Source organism: Marmota flaviventris, chromosome 4, assembly GCF_047511675.1.
Source record: "Marmota flaviventris isolate mMarFla1 chromosome 4, mMarFla1.hap1, whole genome shotgun sequence".
Taxonomy (NCBI): domain Eukaryota; kingdom Metazoa; phylum Chordata; class Mammalia; order Rodentia; family Sciuridae; genus Marmota; species Marmota flaviventris.
This window is the reverse complement of record NC_092501.1, coordinates 129,749,154-129,773,583: the sequence shown is the minus strand read 5'-3', so window position 1 is coordinate 129,773,583 and position 24,430 is coordinate 129,749,154. Positions and strand designations below refer to the sequence as shown.

Genomic DNA, 24,430 nt, shown 5'->3' with positions numbered 1-24,430 from the left:
TTTAAATATACAGTATTTTTTTATTCAACTTCTCATAGTTGAAGAGATTTCTCATAGAAATAGTGAAATGAAGCCAGGTGATGTTGTGTACACCTGTAATCTAAGCTTCCTGGGAGGCTGAGGCAGGAGGACCACAAATTTGAGGACATCCTAGGCAATTCAGTAAAACCATATTTCAAAAAAGGATGTAAAGTGGTTAAGTGCCCTGGATTCAATCCCTTTAAACCCTTCCCCACACATACACATACACACGAAGATGATTATAAGAATAATTATTTTTTCCAGCAACTCGGGAGGCTGAGACAGGAGGATCACCTCAGCAATAGCGAGGTGCTAAGAAACAAACTGAGACCCAGTCCTATTTAGAGACCCTGTCTCTAAATAACATAAAAAATAGGGCTGCGGGTGCAGCTCACTGGTCTAATGCTCCTGAGTTCAATCCCCAGTACAAAAAAAAGAAGAAGAAGAAGAATCGGGCTGGGGATGTAGCTCAAGCAGTAGCGCGCTTGCCTGGCATGCGTGCAGCCCGGGTTCGATCCTCAGCACCACATACAAACAAAGATGTTGTGTCCGCCGAAAACTAAAAAATAAATATTAAAATTCTCTCTCTCTAAAAAACAAAGAAGAAGAAGAATTTTGAAAATTCAAGCTGGGCAAGGTGGCACACATCTGTAATCCCAGCAGCTAGAGAGGCTGAGGCAGGAGGAACACAAGTTGGAGGCCAGCCTGGGCATTTTAGCAAAACCCTGTTTCAAAAAAGGCTGTAACCCAGTGGTAAAGTGCCCCTGGATTCAATCCCTGTAACCCTCCCAACACACACACACACACACACACACACACAAGAAGATGATAAGAATAATTTTGAAAATTCAAGATGGGAATGCTGGCACATACCTGTTAATCCCAGCAGCTAGGGAGACTGAGGCAGGAGGATCATGAGTTCAAAGCCAGTCTCAGCAACTTAGCAAGACCCTGTCTCTAAATAAAATATAAAATAGGGTTGGGAATGTAGTTAAGTGCCTGGGTTCAATTTCTGGTACCAAAAAAAAAAAAAAGTTCACTGTTTTGTTTTTTGCCATACTGGGATTGAATCCAGGGGCATGTTACTACTGAGCCATATCCCCACAGCCCTTTTTATTTTTAAATTTGATACAATCTCACTAAATTGCCGAGGCTGACCTCAAACTTGGAATCCTCCTGCCTCACCTTCCTGAGTGACTGGGATTACAGGAATGTGCCAGTACCAGCAATAATCTGATTCTGTTACTTATTTCTATTAGGGGGGAAATGCTTTAATATAGAAAAGTTTTAAAGAAATAACTTGGAATTAGGATTCATTAAAGAATTGAGAATAATATGCAAAATAAGTGAAAAAAGTTCCATTAGATTGATTCTAGACATAAGTTATTTTCTGTTAGTTGTCCTCTTTTAAAGTCTTAGTTACTTTCATTGCTTCTCATTCAGTAATGTGTGTACAGCTGTTCAACTCATCTAACAAGTCACTTCGTTTAGAGGCAATTTTCTTGTCTCTTCAATGTCATTTTATTAAGATAGCATGTATGAAAAGTCAGTGGCTTAGAAGCTATGAAAATAAAGAGTATAAACAGTTCTAATGCAGTATAATAAAAGTCATTTATGAGTATTATGCTAAAGAAATATTTAGATAGCTTGATAACTCTTCCAAGGGAATGAGAATGTAAATAGAAGGTAACACTGTTCCTATCCCAAAGAAGTTAAGTATGACCATGTTCAAATACTTGAAAATTATTTCTGCTGTTGGTTAGTTGTGAGGCCCTTTGCAAGAAAATTTCTTTCTCTAATCCTGTATTTTCCAGTGAGAGACTGAACTTGACTGTCATGTCCCAAGTTTTTATAATCCTAGAAGAGAATCAACCTCCTCTAGTATATCAGTTTTGCAAATAGTACACTGACATGATTTACAAAAGCAAAGGAGAGCCGGGTGCTGTGGCGCACACCTACAATCCCAGTGGCTAGGGAGGTTGAGGTAGGAGGATTGCCAGTTCAGTTTAGTGAGGCCTAAGCAACTTAGCAACACCCTGTCTTAAAATAAAATGTAAAAAGGGATGGGTATGGGGCTCAGTGATTAAGTACCCCTAGGTTCAATCCCTGGCACTAAAAAAGGGGAAAGTGAAATCTTATATTTGGAAAATTCAGTATTACAATAAAATTATGGAAATTATATTTAAGTTGTCCATTAAAGAAGAAAAATCTACATTTGTTTTTCTTACCCTTTGTCATGTTGACACCTTGACTTCATGACCAGGTTTCCTTAACAAAAAGGAAAACTTCCCCCACAAGAATTTGGAGAGGCAGCATAATATGAAAAAATAGTAAGAAATAAACATTTGAAAATTTTGTCAAACAAATCATATAATTGAAGTAATGAAGAAATGTGGAGTACTGAATAATTTAGTTAAGTTTAAAATCAATATTCAATTTTCTAAAACAATAAAAATTGCAATATTTTAGTATATTTTCTTAAGCAGTATGCTAAATATCAATAAACCTTATAAAGATCTTATCAAGTCTTGTGAAGTATTATGTAATATGCTATAGACATAGGAGTTTAAGAATTGTGCTAAATGTGTTTTAAGCTCGGTAGTGCCAAGGGTGTTTAACATGTTTTTCTTTCTTCCGTGATGCTAGAGATTGAACCATTGCTTCATGTATCCTACACAAGCACTGTACCACTGAGCTAAATCCCATCCCGCATTTTTTTGTTAAAATATACTTTTAAAAAAATGTAGAATGCAAGTTACTAGGCCAGGCTGGGCAACTTGGTAAGACCCTGTCTCAAAAAAAGAAATGGGGCTTGGGGTGTGGCTCAGTGGTAGAGTGCTGCTGGGTTCAGTATCAAATACTGGGGGAAAAAATGCAAGTGACTAATTCAGGTTAACTATTGATTCAATTTGAAGAATTCCAGCCTTTATCAAGCCAAATTTCACTTTACTCCAAAGTGAGTGAAATTATATTGTATTCACAATTTCACTGCTTATTTGGAAGATATATACTTTAAAGGATTCAAATTATAACCCTTTTCAATTATAACTTATTGGTTGTAAGCAATAAATTTCTTCTATCAGAAATGGTTTGAGTCAGGGAGGATTGGGTTATCAAGAAAAACTACTGAGCAGTGTACAATGCCAATGCCTCTAATCCCAGGAACTCTGGAAGCTAAGTAAGGAAGATCACAAATTTAAGCCAGCAAGGGTGACTTGGCAAGACCCAAGACCCTGTCTCAAAAAGGGCTGGGGGTGCTGGGGTTGTAGCTCAGAGATAGAGTGCTTGCCTTGCATGTGTGAGGCACTGAGCTTCATCCTCAGTACCACAAAAAGATAAATAAATAAAATAAAGATATTTTGTCCATCTACAACTATATACATTGTGTGTGTGTGTGTGTGTGTGTGTGTGTGTATATATATATATATATATTTTTTTTTTTTTTTTTAAAGGACTGGGGATAGGGCTCAATGATAAAGCACCCCTGGGTTCAATCTTGGTACCATTAAAAAAAAAAACTGGTTAGGTCATGGCTGTTATTATAAGTGATAGAGTAGGTCAGTTATTCATATATAAATTTATTTAATGTGATAATTTGAGGTTTAAAATTCTGAGAATATAGTTTCATCAAAATAATTATTAAAATACTACTTTAAAATATCTTATTTGGGGGCTGGGGTTTTCGCTAGTGGTAGAGCACAGGCCTAGCATGTGTGAGACACTGGGTTCAATCCTCAGCACCACATAAAAATAAATAAATAAATATAAAGGTATTGTGTCTATCTACAATTAAGAAACTATTTTTTTTAATGTCTTGTTTTCTGTTTGCATTTTTCAAGTGAGATAATCTTCATTATTAAGGACATATTCTATGCCCAGTACTTCACTATAGAACATAAAGATGGTGCCTACTGGTAAATAACTTTTCGCCTAGGTGAGAATGTTGTATTAACATATAAGCAACAACTAGAGAACAATAAAATGTAAACTATCTTGCAATTTAGAAGTATAGTAGAAACTCAAAAGAAATGTGGACTTAGACTGAGAGAAGACTTCTTAGAGAAGGTAAAGGATGAGTTGGGCTTAAAAAGTGGATGGGATTGATTAGGTGAATTGAAGGAATGATAGACTTTCAAGTACATAAAATAACATGAGCCAAGGAGTGATCAGGTAGGAAAAAGTAAAGTACATACAATAGACTGAAGGAATAGAGTAGGCATTCAGGGACAGGTAGGGAAATTAATATAACCATGTTTGAGATTATTTTCCTTCCTTTTCATAAGGTGCTCTCATTTCTAATCAAAGAAAACAAGTATTCAGATTGCCTGCAGCCCCTCAAGAGCCAAGATATGATGCTTTGAAGAAGAAGAAGAAAAAAAAAAGCCTGTAAGAAATAATTGAAAGGAAACAGGCTTAAAAAATACAAGTTTACCCCAAACGATTTAGGAAGTCTGTGGCTCTTACCAAATCAGGTAAGAAATATTGAGGGGAAAGGGTTGCATAGCCAAAATTCTATCCAGGATCTTTTTTGATAAATTACCACTATAGGAATGTCTGTGATCTAATTACAATAGTTGTTAAGCCAAAGAGAAATGAGCCTTTTCCAAACCTCTCTCTGATTTTCATCCAAGCCTTAGCTCAAGTTATTTTCTCCTAAAAGGTCCTTTCCTTCATCTTCAGTTGGCTAAATCTTCTTATGCCATCTACCTCCTACATTAAATTTTCCCAATTCTCTTTTCTTCTTTAGCCAAAATGCTATTTCTCCCTTTTGTGCCTTATGAAAATGACTGTCGTATTCTTACTATAATACTCTAGAAACTTTGCATAGTGTCTTGAACATAGTGGGTGCTTGATAAATAAACATTGATTGCTAAAAATCAACAGTAATGCCATTTATAGTAAAATAGTATATTCTAGAAAGGCTGAATACCAGCTAGCTAGATACAAAAATACCTAGATTCTTTTTTGGTACTGTAGGAGTTCTCCAACTTTTACTACATCACTTAACCAGGGTTACTCATGTTCTGTCCTGTCTACTAATATTCATGCTTCAAGTCATAAATACCTTAAAGTGTCTTTTTCCTTTTGTTTTTGTTTTGTTTTTTGTTTTTGAACCAAAGCCAGAAACTAGACTGGGAGTATTGCTCAGTGATAGAGTGCTTGCCCAGCACATCCTAGGCTCTGATTTTAAGCCTCAGCACCTCAAAACAATAACCAAAGCCTGAAACCTATGGGCAAGGGAATGAATAATCAGGAGTATGGTATTTTGATATCCCACTTGAGGGCCATGAATAATCTAATTGATCATTTCTAAGCTTTCCATAAAATATGAAATACTGTGAACTGTTACCTATTGGCCTTTATTTGTATGTCCTTGAGAAGATAGGAAGTGTTAGTAGATGAAGTCTTTAAGTTAAAAAAGATACATTTTAAGGCTGGAGCAGAAAGATTGCAAGTTTGAGGTCAACCTAGGCAAATACCTAGACAAATCAGTGAAGACTGTCTCAAATTTTTAAAAAGGGGGAGGGGATTGGAGATGTAGCTAAAAAGTTTTAATCCCCACCCACCCACTCCCCCCAAAAACTTTAATGCATATCTGAAGTCTCAGCTGAGGCAGGAGTTCAAGTTCACCCCCCCCCCACACACACACACACACATATATATATATGAAAATTGTGGATCAAATATGTAGAATTTATTTGATAGAACATTTAAGTTATATTTGTATTGGAATATGGATTTATTTTTATGTACCTTTAGAGTTTTTAACATATGTTTTATATGTGTGTATGTTTATATAAGATATATATATATATACACATCACATATTTTGTGGAGCTAGGTTCAATCCCCTTGACTGAATCAAACCCAAGACCTCAGGAACACTAGGCAAGTGTTCTGTCACTGAGTTACACCCTCATCCTTTATTATATTTTTTGAAAAGCCTATTGTTGGTTTTGGTTTGGCTTTATGGGTAGGTGACATGTTTGTTATATTTGCTATTTAGCCAAAAGTCAGGAATTCAACCAACAAATAACAGTTTCTATGATAAAGCAGTTTCTCTTCTATCTTGATTTGCTTTATGAACTGTTTTCCAGGTGTGAATTTTGATACCACAACTGCCCAAAAAAAGGTGAGAACTGACTTAAACCACTGTTGCTTAGGCCATGTGGCAAAGGGACTGAGATTGGATGCAGAAAACAGAAGTATATGTAGAGCAGAGGGTCTTACAACACTCACTTTAGAAGAGGGCAATAACTGCCACATGAAATGATCCCCTCAGCACAAAACTGTAAGTAACTTTGGGGGCTTACATGGAATTTATACAGTTGTTTCTGCTGTTGATAAAAAATGTCATTTTGTTATTTGTGGCCTGCATGCTTACAAAACAAGTTGCATTGAATTGTCAAGTTGTGAATTTTCCTGATTTGAAGGTTAGTATTCAAGCCAAAATTCCCCAAAAAGTAATCTGGGATCTGGGCCATAGGAAATGAGGCAAAGGTTACATGAATTTGGATAACTAGGTTAGAACTAAGTCATTGGGCCTTTGCCTTGAAAACTAATTAGAGGACTTTAGTCTTGAAATAATAAGAAATAGGGAGCCATCAGAGCCTCTGACTACAAAATAATGGAAATTGACTTTTTGGAAATTAAATGTGGCAAAACTATATGTAGAAACTTCTAAGAATAAAGTCTGGGGCCAAAGAAACTGGGCATGTGACTATTATAGTAACATAGAAGTAAAGAAAAGCTGACTGGAATAGTGGCAATATGAATGGAGATAAAAGAATAAATTACATATTTTAAAAGAAATAACTGTAGAACATCATAATGGTTTGGATAAAAGCAAGATATAACAATTATATACTTTCTATACTGGAAGAAAATTGTAGTCTCAATAAAAGAAAAAGGACAGTTGAGATGCCAGCTTCATCCAATTTTCGCGTTACATTTAAACTGGTATGTAGGCATTAAGTTTGAAATGCCTTGATTAAACGTTCCTGGATATACAGAACTGAATTCTAACGTAAAATTCAGGAGAAGTAAATTTGGAAGTTATTGACTAACTGAAGCTCTTTATTAAAGACAATGAATCCTTATGAAAAACTACATACACACACATATATATACACATACATTTGTATAAAGAAACGATTTTATTAGGTATGTAATCTTAAATAAATATTCCTAAAATTGAATTGAAATTCTTTTTTCCTTAGAGTATCATATCTCAAGCTTGTGCTTGTACAAAAATTCCTACACTTGTATCAGTGTCGATGACTAAAATGTGTTAATACTCTTGAACTTTACCTTTTCCTTTAATAAAACAAAGATCTTTCAAAGTATTAAACTAAAGGAGAAATTGAGAACGTAAGGTTCAAATAATTCAGTCAGTTAAAACTTTATAAAATTGACATGGCTTTAATTTCTCAAATGGAAAGGCAAGTAATTGAATTTGGGGAAGTGTGTTGGTCTCTAGTTTCAAGAAACAGTGTAGCACAAAGATCTGGCAATCTAGCTGAGAAGCTGTAATAATAAACAGAAATTTGAAAACCAGGAAGACAAGTTTTCCAAGAGTGCAACTGTGACATTTAAAAAGAGTTTTAACAAGAAACTTCAGGAGATGGCCAAAAAAAGGTTTAGATAATTGACATTCCTTCTTTGAATACTTGTGTTTGAGCTCTGGGTACGGTGGTAAACATTTATAATCCTAGCAAATTGGGAGGCTGAAGCAGGAGGATCATAAGTTCTAGGCCAGACTCAGCAACTTAGCAACTTAGCAAGATCCTCTCTCATAATAAAACAGCTGAGAATGTAGTTTAGTGGTAGAGCACTTACCTAGCATGTACAAGGCACTGCCTGGGTTTAACTCCAGTACTAGTACAAAAAAAAAAAAAAATATTTTTGATGGAGAAGCACACTTGAAAATTCTTTCTAAGGTTTGAAACTTTGTCTCACCATAAATCAAGCTTGCTTCTGAAGAAAACTAATAGCCAAAGGAAAAAAATAAGTTTTGTGTGTGGGTGGGGAGAGAGGGGGGCGGTTGGCATTGCTTAAATTGCAAGAGCTTAAAAAATGACCAAGAACTGGGATGTAGATTAATGGTATAGCGCTTGCCTTGCATGTGCAAACCCCTGGGTTTGATTCCTAGCTCAACAAACAAAAAACACAAAGACCAAAAAAAAAAAAAAAAAAAATTAAAGTAATTGAAAGCAAATTGGCTTTCTAGGAGTGAAAACTTTTGTTTTATAGAATTCCTATTTATGAAGTCAAAATATCTTGCTTTGTTTACCCAGATATTGTTTGTTATAAAAAACAGCCTCCCATCATTACTCTACATCTTTAGTTGATTTTATTGTATGTAAGAAAACAAAAAGAGTTAATCTGCACTTCCAAACCCAGAAACCTTATTCAAAACCCAGAAATCTTATTCAAAACCCAGAAACCTTGGGAGGCTGAGTCAGGAGGATCACAAGTTCAAGGCCAGTTTGGGCACTTAGCAAGACCTTGTTTCCAAATAAAATAAAAAGGGGTGGGGATGTAACTCAGTGGCAGAGTATTTTTCCCTAGCATACCCAAAGCCCTGGGTTCATTCCCCAGCTCACTGGGAATGTGTCTTATGATAATAGCAAGATCTTTAGGCCATTTTACCTTAATCCTTGAATCCAAGTTCAGTGAGCCTACCACCTCCAGTTGGGTTATTCAAAACCCAGAAACCTTTCTTTCTGTGTTTAGGTCCTAGTTACATGTGACTTACGTGCCTGGTCTGCTGCCTTTTACCTGACTCCTAAATCATGAGGTAAGTAAAGATTTAATACCAATTATAGTTATGTGACCTTCGTTCTGAACTTGTATTCTGTTAATGTTTTTAATTGCTAAGCACTCTTCTGGCATTACTTTTTTATTAACAAATTATGTATATTACAATTTTGGCCAGGTTATTTTACTCTGCTTAAATGTATAATTTTGTGTTACTGTCCATGAGTTAGTAGTCCTAGATAGATCTATATTTTCAACTCATTGAATATAGAATTACCCAAGTAAACTTCAAATAGAAAATACCATGAGGGTTTTTTTCTGTAGTCTGTTACTTGAGTCAGCTCTTTCAGAATGAATTTTATAACATATCCTCATCCATCTTTGAATCAACTATAATTCTTGTTTTTCCAAGTGTCTATTCACTGACACTAAAGCTTTCTAAATATTCTAGTTGAGTTCATTTGAACCTATTAGATACCAAGCTGTGGGGAAATATAAAGACCATTACAGAGAACAGTCCCAGTCCTTATCTTAAAAGAACTTAGGGAACCTCAGACATTGTGACTAGACTTCCTTGGGATTTGTTGTTGTTGTTGTTGTTTTATACAAAAAAGATAAGACAAGCTTCTCCATTTAGCTCCCTATTTGGCAACTCAAAGAAATTCAAGTTCTTTCTAGAAGTGTTGTGAAATTATGAAAAGTAACAGGAACTAGGAACAGTTGCTATTTGATATGTTTACCCAGATGATAGGGTAGAATCATTTGTTTTAATGATTTCTGGATTTAAAGTGTTGGTATGAAATCTGAACATGCATAAGACTGTCCACCTAAAATCCCTGAGAACAAATCTTAGGCACATCGTAGTTTTGGGAGCTAAGTCCTGTTTATTTTTCCATGTTTAGTTCCTTTTATATTCTGTGATATGCATACTACATATTTCCCATTTTTTTTTTTTAGTTGGACACAATACCTTTATTTCACTTATTTATTTTTATGTGGTGCTGAGAATCGAACCCAGGGTCTCATGCGTGCAAGGTGAGTGCTCTACCACCGAGCCACAACCCCAGCCCCCATATTTCCCATTTTTATCCATGTAAGGTTTAGCTTTTTGGGGGTTGGTGGGTAACTCTACATTGAACCCCCAAGGGTGCTTAACCACTGTGCCACATCCCCAGCCCTTTTTATATTTTATTTAGAGACACAGTCTTGCTAAGTTGCTTAGGGCCTCACTAAGTTGAGGCTAGCTTTGAATTTGTGATCCTCCTCTTAGTCTCCCGAGCCACTGGAATTACAGGCATGCACCACTGTGCCTGGGTAGATTTTAGCTCTTCATCCATTGAAAGATTTTTGCATTTGATCAATTTCATAGTTTAGATAAATATACTAAGGCATTTTAAATGATGAAGTTTTTGATGAAATTTTTTATAACTTTTCATCTTTAGTAGGCCTAATAGAAGGCCTAAAATTTGTTGAAGTGTAATTCTGTGGAAAAGCTGGTGGGCAATTGTGTTTTTACTTGGTTGTTGCTATTCCAGAAATCCAAGTATTTTTAGTAGTATATTTTCATCTCTTTATATCTTGAGGTTTTGTTTAAAAACAGTAAATTCAGTGCCATATTGATCTCTTCAGTGTTAGGAAGGTAATAAAATTTTCTAAATTTCTTTTTGAAAATTTCCTCCTAGTAGATTTTACATTATGAAACTTGATGCTACAATCAATTTCCTCAGCAAACAGGAGGTTTAGAATGCTCTTAGCAAATCTGTTGTTACTCCACCACAGTCTCTGGTAATGTATATCTCTGTTATTTATGAAAATCAGTACAAAAGCTTATAAAGCAAAGTTGAAGTTTGTTAGACGTAAATGCTATACAAAAATAATTGGAAACAGATATGATTCCCTAAACCACATATTTCTCAAGCTGCTTTCTTTCAACCAGTCTCCTAATTTCACGGCTGCCCAAATTATTTCTGCCTTTGCCGTAACCTAATCATGACTTACAAATTAAACTCAAGAGTAAAATTCAGGGCTGGGGATGTGGCTCAAGCGGTAGTGCGCTCGCCTGGCATGCGCGGCGCTGAGTTCCATCCTCAGCACCACATACAAATAAAGATGTTGTGTCCGCCGAAAACTAATAAATAAATAAAATATAAAGGTTCATCAACATCTAAAACATATTTTAAAAAAAAAAGAGTAAAATTCAGCAATAGGTCTTCTTTTCAGAAAATCTTTATAGGAAGAACATCTAATCACAAATTATTGAGGCTCAAAAATCATAAGGTAGCCAGCTGTGGCAGCACACGCCTGTAATCTCAGTGGCTCAGGAGGTTGAGGCAGGAGGATCTTAGTTCAAAACCAGCCTCAACAATTTAGCAAGATTCTCAGCAACTTAGACCCTGACTCAAAACATAAAAAAGGCTGGGGATGTGGCTTAGTGGTTAAGCACTCCTGGTTTTAATCCCCAGTATATATAAAAAAAAAAAAAGAATCATAAACCAAAGTCTTTAGTGCCTTGTCAGAAATGAAACTGCAGGTGATGGAAGGAAGCTGACACAAATATAACAAGTGGAAGAACAGAGGAAGCCCAACTATCAAGGATACCATTATGACTAATAAAACTAGGGATCCAAGATGGTTTACACCTGTAATCCTAACTACTTGGGAGACTAAGGGAGGAACACTGCAAGTTTGAGGTCAGCCTGTCTTAAAGTGAAATTTAAACAAGGAAAGGGCTCAGTAGTAAAGCACTTGCCTAGTATGTGCAAACCCTGGGTTTGATCCTCAGCAACACCAAAAAAAAAAAAAAGACTGACAAATCTTTACATGTCATTGTGATGATATACACTTGTGTGTTCAAAGTGGAATGATAGGTTTTTATGATGCTAGAACAAGGTTTTTAGTGTGGATGGCCAAGACAAGCTTTTGCCATTATTTTCTTATAACTTAAAATAGATTAAGGGGCTGGGGTTGTGACTCAGTGGAAGAGTGCTCTCCTAGCATGCACGAGGCACTGGGTTCAATCCTCGGCACCAAATAGTGTAGAAATAAAGATATTGTATCCACCTAAAAATAAAAAATAAATATTTAAAAAATTTTTAAAAATAGATTAAGAGCTAATCGGTACCTATATAAAAATGTCAGTCTCCCCCCTCCCCCAAACAGGCAAAGAGTTTAATTAGCCTGTGGTGCATCTAACCTATCCCTATTTTCTCCAGACTACATTTGCCTGCCTCCCTTCCTAAAACAACACTCATTATGGGTGTGGGAGGCATGTCTAGACATTCCAGTTATAGTGTCCCATTTTAGTTTGGAGTGAACGTAAAGGCTTACTGAGATATTAACAGGTGGGTCTCTAGGTAAAATAATCTCTGAAGTATTTACTAAAATAAGAAGCTCTTCCTGGGGCTGGGGTTGTGGCTCAGGTTCGATCCTCAGCACCACATAAAAAATTTATAAAACAAAGATATGTATATAAATATAAAAAGAAGCTCTTCCTACTCAAAAAATAAATTTTCTCTAATAAATAATAATTTTTAATTGTGGTAATCTCTCCCAAAAATCTCTGCACTATGAACTCATAACCTTGGAGAACTATTTCAGAGACTTAAGTTATTTTAATTTAAACCCATTGTCAATATTATAATTGTATTTATGGTAAGTTCTAGAGGTGCAAGAACTTTTTTGTTCTGTGTAGTAAAAATCTCAAGAATAGTATTTGGCACATAGTAGACGTCAACAAACATTTATTGTATGAACGTTATGTATGATTCCATAGGTAATATATTTCTATTAGCTCATTAAAAACATTTATTTCTAATCTCAAAATTGTTTCCTGCAAATGCAAATGACTAAGAACATATTAAAAGCTGCTTAAACATTTCCTGTTTTATTCCTTGCCAAACTATAGTTAGAATATTGTTTGTTTCGGTATTTTTTTTAACTACTTATCAATTAATGGTTTTATCAGCAAAGTACTATACAGAATTAAACAGTGTTAATGTATAACTATGCCAATTACACCCAACTAGTTAAATCACATGCATGGCAAAAATATATATAGCGAAACAGAAATACTGTGCCTACCGTATAATGCTAATATGGGAACTATACCAAACATATCACCCCCAAAACAACTAGGTTGACTTTTCTGCAGAAAACAAAAGGTAAGGGCTGCAAAAAAGAAAGACCAAAAAAAAAAAAAAAAGAATAAAAACTTATTCTAAGGGAATTTCTTCTTATATAGACCATTATTTTCAGTTGTTTTCCCTAAAATTACTATTATTAAAAGTATGCTTTTTCACGATACATAACCCTTTTTTTTCTTCTTGGTTGGTACTGCAGATTGAACCCAAGGGGTGCCCATCCCCACACCAGCTATATCCCTCAGCCCTTTTTATTTTTCCTTTTGAGACAAGTCTCTATAAATTGCCCATGTTGGCCTTAACCTTGCAATCTTCCTGCTTCTCAGCCTCCTGAGTCACTGGGATTATAAGCATATACCACCACCACATCTGACTTCTATTTAATCTTTTGAGGTACTCTTAAGAGTTCTTAAAATTTTTCCCTACAACCCAGAACTCAGAAATCTATAAGTAACCACTAGGAATGTCAATTTTACTAAGTGGAAGTATATCACAAGAAGGGTGGGGCTGGGGATGTGGCTCAAGCGGTAGCGCGCTCGCCTGGCATGCGCGCGGCACTGGGTTCAATCCTCAGCACCACATACAAATAAAGATGTTGTGTCCTCCAAAACTAAAAAATAAATATTAAAAAGTTCTCTCTTTCTCTCTTTTAAAAAAAAATAAGGGTGGTTAAGCAAAATTTGTGATGGTATGAGAGAAAATGGATCATACTATACTGAAATAAATCCTCCTAATCCCTGATAAACACACTATCTTTCAGGTGTGGTTTCTTCCTTTTTTCCCCCCTTCTTCTTAAATACATATATATCCATGTAATCTGGTAAAAATTAAGTCTTTTTCCCACACTAAATCCCACTCAACCATTTTCATCTCCAAAGGCAACCTGTATCTTTGCTGAAAATTACATGTATTTATTTTTTTAAAGTATGTCTTTTACATAAATGGAAACTGCATATATTTTTTTTCTAGTTCGTGCATTGTTTTGCACCTTGCTTTTGCTCCCACTGGTAACATATTTTGACATTTCTTCCTTATCAGCTTATAAACCACTACTTCATTCTTTTTAATAACTGCATATTGATGAACTTTGAGCTTATTTCTAACCTTTTGCTATTAGCATAATATGCTTTCTTACTTGAACGTAAGCTACTTGAGAATAAGAATTTATGTCTCTTTTTTACAGTACTGGGGATAAAACCCACCCAGGGCCTTGCACATGCTAGGCAAGAGCTCTACCATTGAGCTACATCTGCCTTTTCTGAAATAAGCTCTTGCTAAGTTTCTTAGGGCCTTGCTAAATTGCTGAGGCTTGAACTTGCGATCCTCCTCCCTCAGGCTCCTGAGTCCCTGGGATTACACCACACCAGGTTTAATTAATATAGTTTTGTTGTTGTTTGGTACTGGGGATTGAATCCAGAGGGACTTTACCATTTAGCTACATCTTCAGCCCTCTTTAGTTGTTTTTTTTGTTTTGTTTTGTTTTTTTGGCGGTGGGGGGGAGGTGAGGGGAGGGTCCTGCTAAATTGCTTAGGGCCTCACTAAGTTCCTGGGGCTGGCCTCAAATTTGTGATCCTCCTGCCTCAGCCTCCTGAGTCACTGGGATTACAGGCACACACCACCATGCCCAGTTGAACACTTTCACTCAACAGCCTTTAACTCGACTATGTGCAAAGCACATGCACTTTTTTTTTATTTTAATAAATACCTCTTCTGGGTATTTATCCTAGTATTTAAAATGACATACATAACACCTATAAGAGAAACTATTAAATCAAAATATGCATATTTTAAATGTTGGTAGAGATTATTCCAAAGCTTTTCACTAAATTTAGGTATTGATTAGTAACAAAGGTTTTTAGTGTTTTAATTAGTAATAAAGATTTTTAGTATTTAGCACCTTTACACAAAACAGTATAAAAACTGTTAAGGTAGATCAAGAAGTTCCATTCAAGTAAGAAAAAGTTGTAATAAGAATTGTGATACATTCTGTTGTCAAGTACTTAAAAACTAAAAGCAATTTTTAAAAAGTTGTTTTTATGATGGCATCAAATCTATACAGAAGGGTTGCTGGGTGTATAGGTCAGTTCTAGAATACATGCTTGGCATATGTGAGACCCCAGGTTTGATCCCCAGCATCACCAAAAATAAAGGAAGAATGGTTAATTAATATATTTAGGAAAAGAAAATGACCTCACAGAAAAGATTCAGTTGAAAGTGCGTTATCCATTTTCAGCATCATCACTGTTACCAAGTGCCTACCATACGCCAAACAACATTATTGAGTACTTTATCTCCTTTAATCCTATCCCCATGTATCCTATGAGGAAGACATCTTTATTATACTTAGCTAACAGATGAGCTGAAACACAGAGAGAGGTTAAATGTCTTGCCTAAGTCACACAGTTCATAATTGACTGAGCTGAGCTGGGATTAGAAATAAGCAGTCCAGGCTATAGTTCAGTTGGTAGAGTGCTTGCCTAGCATGCACAGGTCTCTGGGCTCAACCCCCAGCACCACGGGGGGGGGGGGGGGGGGGGGGAGAGCAAGTCTAACTCCATACCCATCATTTTTAAAAAATATTTTTAGTTGTAGATGGACATAATACCTTTATTTATTTTTATGTGGTGCTAAGGATCAAACCCAGTGCCTCACACATGCTAGGCAAGTGCTCTACCACTGAGCTACAATCTCAACTCCATAGCCCTTTTTATGTGTGGAGGGTGGGGCTGGGGAAGGTACCAGGGATTGAATTCAGGGGCACTCAACCACTGAGCCACATTCCCCAGCCCTATTTGTATTTTATTTAGATACAAGGTCTCACTGAGTTGCTTCACACCTCAGCGTTGTTGAGGGCTGGCTTTGAACTCGCAAGCCTCCTGCCTCAGCTTCTCAGACCGCTGGGATTACAGGCGTATGCCACCATGCCCGGCCTCCATAGCTCATTTTTGAAAACTATGTAAGTATTCATGAAGAATGGCATTGAAGGTAGAAGGAACATATAGCAAAACACCAGGTCATGGTATTTTTTAGAAAGCAGGAGGAAATTCAGTGTGGCTTAAGCATTTGGAGGGCCTAGTTGCCCAAAGATGATGTGGTAGATGAGGTCAAAAATTTAGGCTGAAGGGCTGGAGTTGTAGCTCAGTGGTAAAGCGCTTAGCTAATACATGTGAGGTACTGAGTTTGATCCTCAGCACCACATAATAAATACATAAATAAAATAAAGGTATCCATCTATAACTTTAAAAAGTATTTAAAAAAAAAAAAAAGAATTTATAAGTACTTAAAAAAAAGGCTAAGTACAGATTTGACTGACAGAGATGCCCCAGCATTGGCATTTCCAAACAGGATAATGGCAACTTCATTTCTTTTTCTGAGACTGTTCTGCCTCCAGTTTTGGTGTTGAATTCATGGTGAGGACTTCAAGGGGTTTTATTCTTTCAAAGCTATAGCATTCACTTTTGTCTTCTGAAGATACTGTTCTTGTGCTGACCAGATGAAAGCCTTCCTTTAGCAAAATGTCAATTAGTAAGCCGAGGACATTTGTTCCATTGGCCAATTTTCGGTTATCAGGTTTTATAGAAACATACCTGGAACACACAAAAACATTTTAATTATAAAGCATTTGTTTGACTAGCAGAGCCAAACACATACATTTACTTATAACCTCAAAAGAAGACATACAACATACTACTTTCAACCAAATTTATTTTTTGAGACTATTTACAAATCCAAATCAGTAACTTTGGATAACAATTAAATTGGCTCATTTTTTTATATAGGACAATGTAAATACTACCAATTTTTCAATTTGCTACATTACTCAAATCAATTTGTTTTGATGAACACTTTATACTTTTATAATTTCCTCCAGATAAAATTTTGTCAATTATTAGCACTGACATGAATTTTCTTTTATGACTTATTCCTGTCAAATCCATTTTTTCAGGTGAAATGTTGCAGATATTTCAAGATGATTTTATTGTCAGTTTTTACTCAATAATTGTCCATTGTTGAGTAAATCTTGTGGTCAAAAATCTCTGGAGCAGAAATAGCAAAAAATTTTATTCCCTGGGCAACTCCACAGAACCAATGCACATAATAAAAATATGCCCAACCTTTTCAGACTGGCTGCATGTTGGCTTTAGTAATGTCAATATAACATACCTGCATAGATGTGGTTATATTACTCCTTCTTTCCTTTTTTTTTGTACCAGAGATTGAACCCAGGGATGCTTAACTGCTGAGCCACATCCCCAGCCCTTTTCAGTAAGTTGCTTAGGACCTCACCAAGTTGCTTTGAATTTGCAATCCTCCAGCCTCAGCCTCCCAACTCACTGGGATTACAGGCATGTACCACCATGCCCAGCTTCCTTTCTTCCCTTCTATTAAGAGTGTTTATTTGTATCCTCCTACCATTTGTTTATGATGTGTGAAAAAGACTAATAACTTAGATTAGTTTCAGGCAGAAACTAACTGTCTAGTTTTATGGAGTAGAAAGATGTTTGTAGTCATCCCTAACCTCTTTTTAAATGATTATGACTGAAATAGAGTGGTTATTGTAGCTCACATTTAGAAACTCACTCTAGGGAAAAAAAAAAAAAGTTCAATAATAAAATCTAAGAATTATCAAACTATCAAACTACAACAACGCCCATCTCAAAAAACTGGTTAAAATGTTTGATACGACTTTTTAACATTAGTAAATCATTTAGTCTACCCTCAAGCCCCAGGTAGCCTAGAAATGGTTGTCAGAGAAAATTACAGAATGTCATAAAAGAATTCATATACAAATAGTAAACAGTAGGTGGTAACAAAGTATAATAGATTTGCAAGAAATCACTGAGCTAAAGTACTTGATTCTTATGAAGCCAAACTGAAAAAGAAAAGATTTCAAGGCACAAGGAAAGGGTACAACAAAAGAAACCAATAGGAAATTAAACTTATTTATTTATTTTAATTTACTTTATAGTGCTGGAGATGGAACCCAGGGCCCAGTGCAGGCAAGCATTCTACCACTGAGCTTTACCACTAGCCATTATTTAAAATGTTTTTTAAAGACACCACAAAGATGGGTGACTAGGGATGTAGGTCACTGGTAAAGCGCTTACCTAGTATATACAAGGTCCTGGGTTCAATTTCCAGCACCACAAAAACAACATAAAAAATATTAAAGGCAGCTACACTTTTCTATTTGAACCTGTTTAAAAAGAGAGGTCAGGGGACTACAGTTGCAGCTCAGTGGTAAAAAAGAGGTCAGATAGAATAAAGGTTAGAATCTTGTGACCATAGCTTGGGCTTGATAATGTGCTGTCACGTGAATGATGATCTGAAAGAATCAAGGCAAATATTTCTCTTTTTTTGGAGGTGCTGGGATTGAACCCAAGGCCTTACAGATGCTAGGCAAGTGTTATACCATTGAGCTACATCCTCAGCCCAAGCCAAGTATTTCTAGTACTATGAACTTTTTAAAGATAATAACTGAGCAACTTGCTAAATTAAATAAGACAAAGTGGTAAATCATTCTGAATAAGGAGACATTCAATCTTACTCCACCACATTCCATCTTCCAAAAACATATGAACAGACAGATTCAGACCAGGGAGTGGGCAAAAATAAAAATGATTGCTAATTTGGCAGTTATATACTCAATGGTGGGCCTTTTTTTAAAATATTTTTTTAGTTGTTGCTGTACCTTTATTTTTTATTTATTTATATGTGGTGCTGAGGATCGAACACAGTGCCTCACACATGCTAGGCAAATGCTCTACTGCTGAGCCACAACCCCAGCTCCTCAATGGTGGGCCTTTTTTTAAAAAAATATTTTTTAGTTATAGATGTATACAATATCTTTATTTCGTTTATTCATTTTTATGTGGTGCTGAGGATCAAACCCAGTGCCTCACATGTGCGAGGCAAGTGTTCTGCCACTGAGATACAGCCCCAGCCCCAATGGTGAGCCTTTTAAGGCCAGAGTTTTTGCCTATCACTACAGATTCTCATGTTATTCTATTCAAATTATTAATCTCTATTTTTAAACTAGCACTATAACATATTATTTAAAAACAAAACACTCCACAAACATAAGGGGGAAAAATTCTGAACTTAAAAACAACTGAAATATAGCTCAGTGATAGAGCACTTGCCTAGTATGCCTGAGGCCCTGGGCTTGAACCCAGCACTGCAAAACAGAAAACAAAATAAACCATATAGTGACAGGAAAACATGTTAATTTAAAAATTAGCTTCTAGTTTTAGAAGTTATCTATTGTGGAAGTGTAAATATAATACCTTTCTCACATGAAGGTAAAATAATTCTGCACTGTTTTTAAAATGCACTTAACAAAACAGGAGCCATTAGATACTGTGTACACACAATAGTCCCATTTCAGTTTCTAATCTCATTTTTCAAGATTACAATCACTTCCTCTACATGCATAGTTTAAAGAGCATTTAATATTTCCAAGACATATTCTTTTTACAGTCTATTTCTATTTTACCTGGTCTATTTCTTCTTAAAAATCAGTTTCCCCATGTACCTTTTTGAAAAGGGATCACAAGGTCATAAGTACTTAATCGAAATTTGTAAACCAAAAGATTGATCTTGTTTACTTAAGTATCCCAACAATGAAACGAAAGTATATAGAATTAAAACAGTTTGAAATAGGGGCTGGGGATGTGGCTCAAGCGGTAGCGCGCTTGCCTGGCATGTGTGCGGCCCAGGTTCGATCCTCAGCACCGCATACAAACAAAGATGTTGTGCCCGCCGAAAACTAAAAGATAAATATTAATATTAAAAAATAAATAAATAAAAAATAAAACAGTTTGAAATAAAACTAGGGCCTTAGATTTTCTTCATAGTTTATTTATTTGAGTAGTTCCCATTTCCCAGACACTTCAGCCTCTTTTGAAGGGCAAGAAAGTATGAATTGTAAAAACTTCTGTATTACCATACTTGGTTATACTATCCAGTGTTCTCCATTTGGTAAGCAAGAACAAGGAGTATGTTGTAGGAAAGGTAGACACTTACATTCTTCTTGATGACTACTGCTCAAGTTAAAGTATCCTAAAATATGTCTTATTTACCTTTACCCAAAAAAGTGTATTTTATTTTAAGTGCTATGAAAAAAGAACACATACAGGCTTTCTAATTTTCCTCCTAAAAATTAAAACCAACTTTCAGTTGGTAAAATAATAGTGAGACAGCATTAAGACATTCTTAACAGGAGTGAGAGCTGCTATATCCCTGACTCCAGGGTGGAAATCAGCCATTAAGTCCAGCCCAAAACAGGGAAAAGTGAATAACTGACTCAAGAGAAGCTGTCCATGACAAACTGACAGCCTATCCCAACTTTCTGAGATATATAAGAGACACGAATATACCAGGACACCAAATTTGCCATGATAGATATCTTCCTTTAAGGGCATTTAAAAATAAAAGCCTTTTTTTCTTCATTGAAGAAAAATCAATAGTTGAATTTAAGCACTGAAAGAATAGATACAGAGTATATAAGGAAGTCAAGAGAAACTACTGAGCCTTTCTGTGAATCACTAAAAGAATCTCTTGAAAAAATAAGATGATTCATTTCTTTTCTTTTTGGGGGTACTGGGGACTGAACTCAGGGGCACTCAACTACTGAGCCACATCCCCATCCCTATTTTGTACTTTTATTTAGAGACAGAGTCTGAGTTGCTTAGTGCCTCACCACTGCTGAGGCTGGCTTTGAATTCACAATCCTCCTGCCTCAGCCTCCTGAGCCACTGGGATTAAAGCGTGCGCCACCACACCTGGCAAAATGATTCATTTCTAAGCCAAATTTTAATTTTTTCATTTTAATTATTTTGTGGTGCTGGGGATTGAACACATGGCATTGTGCACAAGAGGCAAACATTCTACCAACTGAGCTATATCCTCAGCCCCCCAGGCATTTTTTTATTTTTTATTTTTAGACAGTGTCTTACTAAATTGCCAAGGCTGGCCTCAAGCATTCAATTCTCCTTCCTCAGCCTCCCAAGTCACTGGGATTTGGCACCAAACTTTTTAGCAATGGAACATAATCTATAAAATTATTTCCTCCTACAATTTGAATGACCACAGTCCCATTTTCTCTAGGCAGTCTTGTCTTGTTCCTAGTGTCCTGCATAATACCTTTTACTCTGAAGTGTCCAGGTTTAGAAAATATTTGGTCATTCTACCCAACTCCCTTGGTTACCCCAAAAATCTTTTTTTCTAAGAAAAGTTTTAGGCATGAGGAACTTTGAATTTTGAGGGAAAATATCAGAAACCAGAATAGAAGAGAGATACTTCAAAATACGAACCTGACTCCAATTTGATTATCAGTAGTGCTGTCAGAGCCACAGTAGAAAACCAGGTCGTGGTAAGAAGGTCTTTGTGGAGGCAGTGGAAGTAAGGTCATCTGAGGGGGGAAAGAGTTACTACTCCAGGTGGGTGCTGCTGGCTGCTCTATAAACACTGTAATTCTCCCAGTTAGCATCTCAATTGTTTTGCTGCAAGAGCCAAACACTCTGAAAAAGGCTTGCATGTTTCGATTTAGGAAATGCACCTCGAGGAAAGCAGGTCTTGGCTCTAGAATGTGTTGGTTTAAGAGATCAACCAGAGAATCAAGTTCATAGAAAAGAGCCTCTCTCTGAAGCCTAAGATAGTCTGAAAAGTCAGTGGGTAATAAAAGTTGGTGAGTTCTCAAAAAATCTAAGATGAAACTAAATAAAACACCATCTCTGTCCACAAAAATCTGGCTACCAACCATCTTAAATTCTTGGTCTTTGCCATCTAACATTCGTGCCAACCGAGAAGCAGGAAACTGCTTTATAGTAGAAAGCCTTGTTGTGAATATCTTCCCTCCCACATTCAAAGTGACCAGTTCCTGACTACTCATTCTTCTCTAGTTTCAAACTGGAGGCTACAGGCCATCAGCACAGACTTAAAAGACTTGTAAACCAAACTATTACCCTAAATGTTGTTATATATGATTAAGAAACAAAAGAGGTAGGAAGAATAACAAAACACAGAAACCTAGATCCCTGGGTAACTGTTGTAAAACAAATATTGTATCCATAGTTGTGTGTTTGCAAATTTGAGTTGCTTGGGAACTTTGCAGTACACAAAAGGGAAAACTAACACATGAAACTGAATAGTTTAAGGAAAACTGACACTATATCTGAGAATTGATGTCAATTAGATCCCTTTCCTATGTTTGATTTTTAAAACTTCTTGGGATATTGGCCAAATTATATTGTTTATATTGTGTGCATGTACTAATCTGTAACCAATAAAAAATATGGAGGGAAAAAAGACAAACTCTTTAAAAAAAGAACATTCTCAGGGGCTGGGGCTGGGGATGTAGCTCAGTGGTAGAGCACTTGCTTAGCATGAGCAAGGTCCTGGGTTCCATCCCTAGCACTTAAAAAAAAAACAAAAAAAAAAACTCCATGAAATCCTGGTGTAAAACATATATTTAGGACTGGGTTGTGGCTCAGTGACAGAGTGCTTGCCTAGCACATGTGAGGCATTAGGTTCAATTCTCAGCACCGCATATAAATAAATGAATAAAATAAAGGCCCAACAACAACTAAAAATATATATTAAAATAATTTTCAAAAAACCATATATTTGCTTAAAAATAAATAAAAACTTACTGGGAGCCAAAAAGCTCTCTTCCTCCTCAGGCCCCTTATTTACTATGAAGCCTTTACAGCAGAGGTTAAGATTCTCATAGAAACATAATCTGAATTTCTTACAATCCCCTTAGCAATTTAGTGGCTACATCAAATTAGGTGATATATTTGCTGTTAGGAATGAAATAGCAAATACATCACCCAGCAGATTATTTTTGACTTTTCTCATAGCTAGTAGGAAATTATTTCTTCCATACTTTACATTTTATTGTCGCCCTTTTTACATTTTATTTACAGACAGGGTCTCACCAAGTTGTGAGGCTGGCTTTCAACTTATATTCCTGCCTCAGCTTTTGGGAGCTGCTAGGATTACAGGCGTGCACCCCCGACATCTGCTTTAATTTATCTCTTTTGACTGGAGTAGATACTCTGTTCTCTAAATTGTTCCACATAATGGGCTTTCAAAGGAATGCCTTTTTCCATAACAGAAATAAGGCAGTTCTGAGCTAAGGTTATCTCTTTGTTTTCATCTGAATTCTAAGCAAGGTGAGAAAATTTAGTACTTTAGTTCTGTCCTCTTTATCTCATGTGAGCAGATAGTATATTATTAATATTCTGATTACTCTGTACTTTTTACAAATGGACAGATTGTTTCATCTGCTGTCAAGTTTTACTACAACTAAAATTCTTTAAGCAAATGGAATTCATTTGGTTGTATACCTGCCATACTTTAGAACCCACAACCACATTCAGCTGCCAGTAAAAAAGTGACTTTCCTATTTCCTGCTCCTGCCAAGTGTTGGATTGCTTTTTCTTTTTTAATCTATGCCTTTGCACAGCCACCTAACAATTCTATAGTTTATCATCTTTAGTTGAAAATTTTATAGAAAAGGTGAAAGGGGTAGGTTTAAATCTCAACCCTCCTAAAAATGTAAACATCACAAGAAAACACCAGTTTTTTTTTTTTGTTTACATTAGATTTACATTTTCATGAGAAAGGAATCAACCCTCCAGAAAGACTTAGGAGACCCAATCTATTCATCGTCTTTTCTTCTTTAAAATTCCAACCTATTCACAAAAAGGTTGCTTAAGGCCAGGCACAATGGTGCAAAACTTGGGAGGCCAATGCAAGCCAGTCTTGGCAACTTAGCAAGACCCTATCTCAGAATTAAAAAAAGAGCTGTGGGTTTAGCTCAATGGTAGATTGCCCCTAGGTTTAATACCCAATACCACCAAAAAATTGTCTTTACAAGACCAATCTTCACCAGAAATGTTTTTGAAGGAGAGGGGATTGGTACCAGGGACTGAAGCCAGGTGTACTTAACCACTGAACCACATCCCCAGTCCTTTATTTTGAGACACGGTCTAAGTTGCTCAGGGCCTCGATAAATTGATGAAGCTAGCTTTGAATTTGCAATCCTCTTGCCTCAGCCTCCTGAGTCACTGGGATTACGGGCATGTGCCACCAAGCCCGGCTTTACCAAATTCTATACCACATCAATACAGAATTAGATCATGTGTTCTCTCACCTCCCACTTTTTGTTTGGTGTTGGGTTTTTTTGGATTTGTTGGTGGTAGTGGATTTTTGAGACCAGATCTATGTTGCACAGGTTGGTCTTAAACCTCTGGTTCAAACAATCTTCCTAACTTAGCATCCTAAGAGGCTGGGACTACAGACATGCTCTTATTTGTATGACAGCATAAAGAAAGCCAATATTAGAATATTTGTTTTAATAGCACTCATTAAAAAAAGAAAGGTTCAGAACTGAATGACTAAATTTCCCCTTTAATTTTATGCTACTTAATCCGAATGTGTATCAGATGGTTTTTTGGGTTTTTTTTTTTTTGGTAGAACTTTTTTTTTATCTATTTATAGGT

The 24,430-nt window shown here is 36.1% G+C and overlaps 1 protein-coding gene and 1 long non-coding RNA gene across 25 annotated transcripts in view; one reads left to right on the top strand and one right to left on the bottom strand.

Moving 5' to 3' along the window:
• The window catches only part of LOC114087342 (uncharacterized), a 152,288-nt gene that overhangs the window by 82,432 nt on the left and 45,426 nt on the right, over window positions 1-24,430 (top strand). For 13 of the 24 annotated variants that reach the window (XR_004618604.2, XR_003581783.3, XR_011707397.1 and 10 more), the window contains 3 exons: window positions 4,305-4,493; window positions 6,120-6,154; window positions 8,758-8,821. This is a non-coding gene — a long non-coding RNA (uncharacterized lncRNA). Of the gene's footprint in view, window positions 1-3,860; window positions 3,956-4,304; window positions 4,494-6,119; window positions 6,155-8,757; window positions 8,822-9,738; window positions 9,817-10,463; window positions 10,567-15,727; window positions 15,877-24,430 lie in introns of all 24 variants that reach the window. The other 11 variants (XR_011707395.1, XR_011707394.1, XR_011707388.1 and 8 more) reach the window with 9 other exon arrangements.
• Kcnrg (potassium channel regulator) lies at window positions 15,870-23,692 on the bottom strand. Its single transcript, XM_027928774.3, has 2 exons — window positions 21,236-23,692; window positions 15,870-16,507 (listed from the first exon to the last, which is right to left on the bottom strand). The coding sequence occupies exons 1-2, from the start codon at window positions 21,811-21,813 to the stop codon at window positions 16,279-16,281; spliced, it is 807 nt and encodes a 268-aa protein (XP_027784575.1). The 5' UTR covers window positions 21,814-23,692; the 3' UTR covers window positions 15,870-16,278.